This window comes from Nicotiana tabacum, chromosome 18, assembly GCF_000715075.1.
Source record: "Nicotiana tabacum cultivar K326 chromosome 18, ASM71507v2, whole genome shotgun sequence".
Classification (NCBI taxonomy): domain Eukaryota; kingdom Viridiplantae; phylum Streptophyta; class Magnoliopsida; order Solanales; family Solanaceae; genus Nicotiana; species Nicotiana tabacum.
Window position 1 is genome coordinate 158084117 of NC_134097.1, and position 9655 is coordinate 158093771.

Genomic DNA, 9655 nt, shown 5'->3' on the forward strand with positions numbered 1-9655 from the left:
AGCAGTCTTGTTGGGTGGGGGGACTTGTTATGGAACTGCTTGACTAACTCCTCCCAAGTTGTTATGGAATTAATGGGGAGTGAGTTTATCTAGGTCTGGGAAGCTCCTGTCACTGAGAATGGAAACAATAACAGCTTGATTGCTTCCGAAGTTATGTTGGGCTGCCTTTGGGTTTTGCAGATTGACAGAAAAATTTTCAAGTGCTGTTGAGGATCTTCGATTTATGACCCCGAAAATAGTCCCTTGTTTTGCAACAAGTGCAACATGTTATTCGTGATTTGAAACAATTCAGCCTGTATCTGCGGGACTACAATCGTTGTGGACAGATTTTCAGCTGTGGGTTGTGCCCAGTCATAGAGAGCAACCTCTGGCGCTATTGGTATAGCTGGGTCTACTTCGTGATCCTCCATGTCTGGTTCAAATTGTTCAGTTGTTTGTTGTTATTTGTTTTTTCCGGTTGGCCCGATTCAAGGCCTTGAAAACTCTCTCGGGATCTGATAATGCTTCAAATACTTCATCAGTTCCCGATGAGTTTCTAGGCATGCACCTGTATACCCAAGTCAACAAACGTTAAAATTTCAATGTATAGATTGGGTGTAGAGAAAACTGACTACACTAAGAATTTTTGTATTTCTTTCAATTGTAATTGATAACATTGTTAATTCCCCGGCAACGGCGCCAAAATTTAATCATGCCCAACTATGCCTTATAAAAAGGACACACGGACGTTGCAAATATAATCTGAGTATTTCGCCCAGAGTCGAACCCATAAGGAATTAATTTATTAATTACTCTCATTAGACTTACTAAATTATATGGAATCAACTTCACAAACGTTCTGAATAACAATTGAAGATATTTCTACTAACTAAGAATGACTGTAAATAAGCAACTGAAAACTAGCTATGATTAAGTTTTAAACAATTAAGAGAAGGTTCTAAGGTTATGATTTCCCTTATTGATGGAATCCCTTTCGGTTATGGTTCACATAGATTAACCTAATTGTCTCTATCAATCATGAGCACTCTTATTACCATGAATCTCTCCCGAGTAATCACAATAATTTACTAGACGCACTCTCCCGAGATACGCTAGCTGGTTTTGTCTATTACAGCTCACTTTTGACTGCACCCAAGGCTTCGTTATCCCTAATCCCGCCTTTAAACCCTCAGTTATTGATCCGTCATATACTTTGGGAGTGATGTTGTTCAACAATTACCTAAATATGCACTCTCTTCTGAGTTATGCACACTAAATAGGCACAACTAATTGAGGATCCTATCAATTAACTACAACAAGAACGTAAATGAACAAATAGAGATTAAACCAGGCAATCTATATTAACATAACAAGAAGTTCATCCTTCAATAGGTTCCATCAAAACCTTAGACTAAATATTTAGCTAATTATACTAGGGTTCATCATAACAATATTCAAATTCATCACAAATCGTAAAAACAAAAGGAAGAAAGGAAGAACTCGATGTTGAATTATCCTTCTTGCCTCTCCTTGCCTTGAACTAAGCTAAGAAAACCTTGATAATCCTTTCTTGGGCGAGCTAGACCTTCTATAGGTTAAGTGGATTTGCCCTCGAACTTCCAATTTTACCCCTGCAATTTACTCTTCCGAAACTAGGCTAGCGCAGTCGTGCTAGTGGACGCGCTAGCAGCCGCGCATATGCCCTACCATTCTGCCTCGACCATATGGGCTAGCGCGGTCGCGCTAATGGACGCGCTAGTGGCCGCGCTAGTCCAGGTTTTCATTTCATCACTTCTTTCTCTTCTCTTCCCACGTACTCAGCTCCTAGAGGCTTTTCTTGCTTCAATTTAGCTCCAATCATAGTCTTAAGTCCTCATACATGCTACGCACTCCTGCAACATGTGAAATTCACAATTTGAGTCAATTTAACATCATTTAACTATATTCTAGCATTGAAACATAATCGAGCTGGGGCATAAACAATCACCAAATTACATAAATCTAGCCCATTATCACGTTCACATGCCCTGGAGTCACCTTCCTGTTATCCTAGCTTTTCTGTTTTCTTTTAATTCAAGAACTATTGTATTTTCTTTCAGTCGATATTTGTAGTAACTCTTAGAAGTTCGTGAATTGTGACACCAGATTTTGGGTAGTCGTGTATTAGTACTTGGATTATTATGAATTTCCGCACTTCTTTACTCTGTTTTGGTTTAATTATTGTTATTTATTGATTTAGATAGTGGTTAGCCTATTAATCCTTTATCTGTTGGCTTGCCTAGTATTCTAAAAAGTTAGGTGCCATCACAATTCTCACGGTGAGAAATCCGGATCGTGACATTAAGAAAATGCCTTCTAGCGACTAGAGCATCACTATTATTGGTAGTATAACGAGTGTTGATCAACTGAAAAATGCTACGTATAATAGCTAAGTCGAACCAAAAGTAACTGCATAGAGACCAAGATGGATATTTGGAGGTTAAATACTAATTTCTTTTCTTGTGCCTTTGCTCTCTCATAATAATTCTTTGTTCCAATTCTTCAACCATTCTAGAAAACCATTGGAGACATACAACACCTCTTTTCGTGGCAATTGTGGAAGTCGTCACGGAAGGTAGCCAATGGAAATTAGGTCGTTACTTCAATTGGATACATACAACACCTCTTCTAGTCGACTATATAAGTCGCCACAAAATATTGTCAGTGAAATGAAGGGCGCTAAAGTTGCTACGGAAGGTCGTCATTGAAATTGGCGACTATCGCGCCTTTAGTGGTGACTTTAAAAAGTGGCCACAGAAGGTCGTGACTGAACTAACTATTGGCGACATATAGCAGAACATTTGGCAGCCGCTCTTGATGTCGCCACAAAAGGTTGTCAGTGCAATGTAGGGCGTTCTTACAATTGGCGACAGAACCTCATTTAGTGGCAACCTTGGTAGTCGCACAACATTTGTGGCGATTACACCAAAAACATTATTTCATCTTGTGCTCGTAGAAAATTACTCTTTAAAGTATTACTTTTCTCATAAGAAAATATTTGGCGATCCAAACTATTTTATTTTATTTTTTTTGCATATAATCTTTGTGAAAGTTTTCCGACAAGGCTTGGACCAGGTGAATGTGCGTCCGCTCATGTTGCATTATTATTAATGTTTTATTATTAGCTTTTCTGGCCATCATGATCATCACAAATATTAAATAAATGTGCCACAAAATGAATTTTGGTATATTAGCACTATTTTTGGTGACGACGCTGCCACAGATGAGATTGAGATAAACCAATGGCCAGAATATGTAGGTATTAACTTTTCTTTTTCTTCTCTATTCTCTTTGTAATCCTTCTTTCCTTTAATAACAATCACTTTTGTTGGATGATACATTCTCATACTCGTACTATAGCATAACATTCCATGCTATTACGATGGAAATTGAAGGCAATTCCAAGTCTCACCTAGTCATATTAGTCATTGATATGCTTAAGAAGATCTTTTGAGCCAAAAATTAGTACTAGTAGTTTTACATATCTTTAGCAGAAGTTGTTGAAATGTCAATCGACTTGTTAATTCAATGAAGACGCCACAACACAAAAAAGAAAATTGAAAAGGACACATAAAGTACATTATTCCACATATCAAAATGCCATGTTCTCTACATTAGTTTATGTATCTTGCATCAAATGTAATGAATTGGTAGTTGAGTAATTCAAAAAATAAAAGAGAAAGGAAAAGGTCAAACCACTCTATGGCACACTCTTAAACTCAATAAATTAGATATATATAAAGCAATGAGAATGAGATTGTTCTCATGCTTGTTTTTGTAGATCACGCTCTAAAAAAATATCGTGTAATTTTCGTGGTCTGATAAGAATTAAGGAAACAAGTAATTGAGTATCTAATAACTGCTACAACACCTGTTAGAAATGCTAAGACTTTCTTAGGTACTCCAGCAATGAAGTAGTTGCCACTTTTAGTGAGCTCTGAAAGAGGTATAATTTCGTCAAACCTACAATTGCACAAGGAGAGTAAGATGGAAGTCGCGAGACCTGTCTTTATTAGGAGATCTATCAATATCGATATTGTGCTAGCTCTTGTTGTAGCTGCCTTAGCTTCTAGTTGGTGGTTGGCTAGGACTGAAAGAATGGTCGAAGCTTCATGAAACATCAGCATTTTTAGCAGTGCTGGTATAATCCTTGCCCGAACAGCCCGACTCCTTGTTTCCTTGATATATGCACGAGTTAAACAATATTGATGCAGAATCTTTCTTCCCTCTGGTATTTCCTGTCATAAGCAAATCTTAAAAGAGGGTTATTGTTATGATATATGTCAAACATTTGTTGAGGGGCGATTAAAGCTAGGAATGAAATGCAAAAGATCCAAGTGAATGCAACTGACCTATTGTGAACACATCTACGGCTCCTACATACCCAAAAACTAATTTTGATGCAAGGTTCTTACAATTAAACTCATTATAGATTCTGATTTGTTGAAATTTTAGTGTATTCTCACAATTATATATCTTATTTTGAAAATTCGGAAAGTTATAAAGATGATAAGGTTTAATTACTTTAATGAGACATAAAGTAGTTTTGTGACTTTATCATAAAAAAGGATAAAACTCAATGACATTTTTGAAATTGAACCTATTCCTTTTAATGTATTGGTCATCCATATTAAAAGAATAAAACAAAAATAACATAATTTTAGGACTTGACCATCAAAAAAGAAATTTTCTATTTTTTAATTATACTTCCGGGATCACACAAGCCTGTTACACAAAATGCATCAAACTAAAGCAAGCCAACCGTGGGAGAAATAATTGAATTTCAAAGATCTTTGACAAATTCAAATAGGATTTTTGTCAAGAATATCACTTGCCCTCTATCGAGTAACACTCTTCAACATAATCTTAGGCCTTGTCCGTCCATTCTGTTAGTTTCAAGGAAAATAAATAGTTCGAAGTAAGAATATTATTTTAAAAAAATTGAAGTAAATTAAGAATGTTATTTTAAAAAACTTGAAGTAAATTCAGATATCAACTTCTTTTGCTCTTCTTGAAATAAAACTTACAAATCTAAAAGCTACACAAAAATGCAATAAATCACAATTTATTATTTAAAATATTTGAAAAAACGATTTTAAATTTTAACAAAAATTGCTTCTAGATATGAAGGGACGGAAAATTTTATTTTGTGTCTCATACAACTGACATTAGTTGTATGAGACATTTTTTTTGTCTCACAGTTTTGTGGATCCGAATTTTTGTGGACCCAGAAGTATAAGATTGGAGTCCACAAATTTGTGAGACAAAAAGGAGCCTAACACAACTAATGTCAGTTGTGTGAGGCACACAATAAAACTACTCTGAAGTCAGAGACAAACTTCACATAAAGAAAAGGTTGAGGGCCAATTCAACATTTAAATTACATCATAATCAGATTACCGGCATCGCCAGGGAGATTTCCCAATTCCCATAACCCGATTGAATAGTGAAGCCCTAATTCATCACTGAAACCAGTGGACCAAATGAGATTTTTTTTTTTAGTTTCAAAAGCATATTAGAGAAACCCCATATGGTTAAAGTTCATTGATTTGCAGCTTATAAAGGTGAAAAGGGTAAATCTTTGTACTCAAAACTAGCTCTTTATTTTTTTTCTCTTGCAAATTTATTTAGATTCTGATCATTGCTTCAAGTTCGAAACTTTTTGCTTTGCTGAGGTTTTTGTTTTGGCCCTTCTTGCATTTGATGAAATTCTATCGCTTAATATGCTTGTCTTCTTTGCTAATTTCCTGTTTCACAGCAAAACTAGCTAATATTATCATGAAAATGCTGTAAAAAGTTTTTTTTTTTTAACCCCATTTTTTAATTTTGTGATTCTTGATGGAAGTTGGAATCTTTATTCATTTGTTCGGGGCTCTGCTATAACACCTTATTGTGAAAATTTGATGAAATCCTATGTCTTACGCAGTTGTTATATGTTTTAATTTTATGTTTCATAATGATATGACGGGGATTGGAGACTATTCTGCTTGAAATTACCAGCATAGCTGGTCTTCTCTTATTTTTGCCGACTCACATTTAGAAATGCATTTTTTCCTATGAACGAATATTTTGTCGTTTGCCTGGTTTCTTGGTACTGGTTGCAGCGGCAGAGCCACATAGCTCCAAGTCGTCGGAAAAATACATTGTTTTGATAGGTAAAAGATATTTTTATGTATATATACTATGTATTTAATCCCCTTGATTTCTTTATGCATTTACTTCTTTAGATTTTGACTCCCCTTAGTTAAAATCCTAGCTCCGATACCGACTGTTTGTTGATTCCTATCCTGTATTTGGAATTTGGTTTTGTTCCAAGATCATGATAGCTTGAGATGTATTTACTAATAGGGAAAAAATGCCTTTAATCTTGTATTTGAAGATGCTTGGTTAATCCTCATGCTTTTGTGTCCTTTCTTATGGATTATGATTTTATGTAGTACATTTGGCCTTACTAAGTAACTCCTATTAGATTGATTTTATTTCCTGATCAGGTTTTTGGTTTTCAGTTTGTTACCCTTCTAAAAAGAAGTTTTTGAAGATCGTTGCCTTTTGTGGCTCTGTGGTTGTGTACACTACTTCATGATGGGAACTGAAGATAAAACGCTGTTTTGTTTCTGTCATTGGGGTGGAAAAAATAAGGTGCTTCCAGATGGATCCACTTCGTATGTGGGAGGTATTACTGATCAGATTATTGTGAAGACAGGCATAAAGTACAATGATTTTGTGAATGCAGTTTTTGACCGATTAGGCATTGATCCTTCTGATAAGGTCTTGCAGTTTACAGTGAAGTTTGATAGGGCCCAATTGATACGGCTGAGAGACCAAGAAGGTGTTGATACTCTGTTAGAATTTAATGATGGTTTTGCCCATGTTTATGCATCAAGTTCAGAGAAGGAGTCTAATTCTGCAGTTGCTCCTAACATGGATACCACTAGGTAATGGCCGTCTTATACCGGTCCACATGATCTTTATTATGGTAAACTTTTTGACTACCTAGAGTTTGATTGTAAATAATGTTGTATAATTTGCCACAGGGTTTCGACCACTGAGGTTGAAGCAGTCTCTCTCGGAAGTGCCGAAGAAGAACAAGTTAGTGCTGATACTCCTACTCCAACTCCTGCACCTTCCCACCAATGGATCACCGATGGAACTCCAGATGCTGCTGCCAACTGGAGTGAAATACTTGTTGGGGAAGGGCAAGCTTTTGAGAATGCGGATGCTTTTAGGCTTGCAGTTTTCAAGTATTCGATTGCGAATAAATTTCACTACAGAATTTTGCACAATAAACCCAGATACATTAGCATCCATTGTGCTGCTGATGGGTGCCCATGGAAAGTGAGTGCTGGCATCGAAAAGAAATCTCAAAATGTTTCCATTAGGAAATTTGTTGACTCTCACTCACATCCTCCTCTAGATTCATCACAGTTGAAGCCTCGGATCAGGATGAAGTGGTTGGGCGGTATCATGCAAGAAGAAATATTGGGTAGTCCTGATTGTTTGCCTCGAAAAGTGTGTGAGGATGCTGAGAAGAATTTGGCAATCAAATTGACCTACCGTCAGGCTTGGAGTGTGAAGCAGAGGATAAGGGAGGCAATTGATGAGAAGTCAGGTGAATCTTATAAATTGATTCCCTGGCTATGCAATCGCTTAATTGAGGCAATGCCCGGAACCATTGCTACATGGTCGTGCACCGAGGAGAACAGATTCAAGCGGCTGTTCGTGTCATATGACTGCTCAATACGTGGCTTCCATGTTGGATGTAGACCTTTGATCTTTATTGACGTTTACAACTTGAATGGGCTACCCAACAGCTCCTTTATAGTTGCTTCTGCTTTGGATGCAGATAATGAGATGTATCCTCTATCTTATGGCATTCTCCTGTCCATGAATGAGGATGATCTTCTATGGTTTCTAGAAAAGCTAAAGCTTGTTGTGCAAAATCGCGAGGTCGTCATAGTTTCTGGCGCAAGTCTCCCTTTTCTCTCCAGCTTGGACAAAATGTTTGGTGATGAAAACCACAGCTTTTGTTTTCATTGTGTAAAAGAGAATTTCACTAAATTCGTTGATGGTAATACTGCCTTTAAAGTGCAAGGGAAAGGTAAGGAGATTGCACTGAAGTACTTGACTGACATTGCCTATGCACGAACACTAGATATTTATAATGAAACTCTAGGCAAGATCTGTTCTTTCCGCAGGGAGTTGTATGATTGGGTAATAGCTAGCCAGCCAGAGCGTTGGTCTAATGCCTTGTTCAGGAAACCTCGGTGGGATCAGCTGAATTGTAATTCTATGGATGCTCTAAACTCTTTTATAGAGGAGGAGAAGTTTGTACATGTCCTAGAGTTGATGGAGGCTTATCATGAGAAGCTTTATATGTTATTACAGAAAAACAAGCTCAAAATCGAACAATGGAACCTTCCGATTGGTCCTCGGGTCGCTGAAAAGATTTTTGAAAATCAAAAGGTCGGGGATAACCTAGCGGTGACGGTTTTATCTGATATCGAGTTCAAACTACGAGAGCTACAGGGCAGAGAAGAAGTTGTAAATCTCAAACTCTGGACATGTACATGTTTAGAGTGGCAAATGACAGGCATACCATGCAGCCATGCATGTAGTGCAATTACATTGGCGGAGATGAACATTTTCCAGTATGTAGCTGATTGGTACAAGAGGGAGACACAGGAACATATATATGCTGAAGTTATGGATGAACTAGCAAAATTTGATATACCACATCCAGATGATATCGTTTCTTCGGCTTCTTCAGGTAATGATGTAGTGTTGTGTCCACTTTCACCACATATTAAAAGACCTCCTGGTCGTCCCCGGAAAGAACCCAAAGGACCCCAAGTTGAAACTGTAAAAAGACCCATACGCTGTTCTAAGTGTGGTGGTGTTGGACATAATAAACGTACTAAATGCAGTTCTGTAGCACAGTAAATTATTGTTCAAGGTATGAACAATTTTATCAGTGAACCCTTTCTCCAGTTTATGCTTTCAGTGCACAGGGTTTATAACTGAACTATATGCCCTTCAATGGGGTCGTACAGATTAAGTTACGATGACTCTGGATTCTCGTGAGACATACTAATGAGCGTAGCAGTACCTCGCAATAACTGCTGTAAAATTTTGAGTCCACGTGTGTGAGCACGCTCGCACAGCTGGTCTCAAGTTCGGGTAACGGAAAGTCATGCTGGACTGAAGGCAGCCTAAAACCAGACAATTTATGATAAATCCTCGCAATACATCGTACATAGATGGGATGTGCTAACCTAGGCACATTTTTGTGCCAGTAGAAGATATTGAGACCTTTTAGTTCTTTTTATTTTTATTTTGTATAATATTGGCCTAAGGTGAGTTTCAATGGAGTGGCATGAGAAGTGAGAATTCATAAAGTTGACCCTTTAACCTCTTCGCAATTGAAGTATTTGTGGTATTTGAGGTAGGGTTCTCTATAATGCAGTTTGCTCATATATCATTTTCAGTGACAGACCCAGAATTTTATGCAAGCTGGTTCAATCTTAGAAGTACATAACTTTAGTCTTAAAATAGTAGTTGTCAAGTGGGTTCAAATAAAATATTTATACAAAATTTACGCAGCTTTAATCGTAATTTATACATATACACAATATTATTT

At 37.1% G+C, this 9655-nt stretch overlaps 1 protein-coding gene across 4 annotated transcripts; it reads left to right on the plus strand.

The window, feature by feature from the left end:
- The first annotated feature begins 5360 nt into the window (after positions 1-5360).
- LOC107771162 (uncharacterized) lies at positions 5361-8994 on the plus strand. 4 transcript variants are annotated; one of them, XM_016590487.2, is made up of 3 exons: positions 5361-5591; positions 6525-6953; positions 7053-8994. In XM_016590487.2, exons 2-3 carry the CDS (start codon positions 6598-6600, stop codon positions 8956-8958), a joined length of 2262 nt encoding a protein of 753 aa, XP_016445973.1. In that variant the 5' UTR covers positions 5361-5591; positions 6525-6597; the 3' UTR covers positions 8959-8994. The 4 variants fall into 4 exon arrangements, with proteins under 4 accessions (XP_016445973.1, XP_016445975.1, XP_016445974.1 ...); XM_016590489.2 differs by having other exon boundaries at positions 5396-5582; XM_016590488.2 differs by having other exon boundaries at positions 5400-5591; positions 6510-6953.
- The last annotated feature ends 661 nt before the right edge of the window (positions 8995-9655 follow it).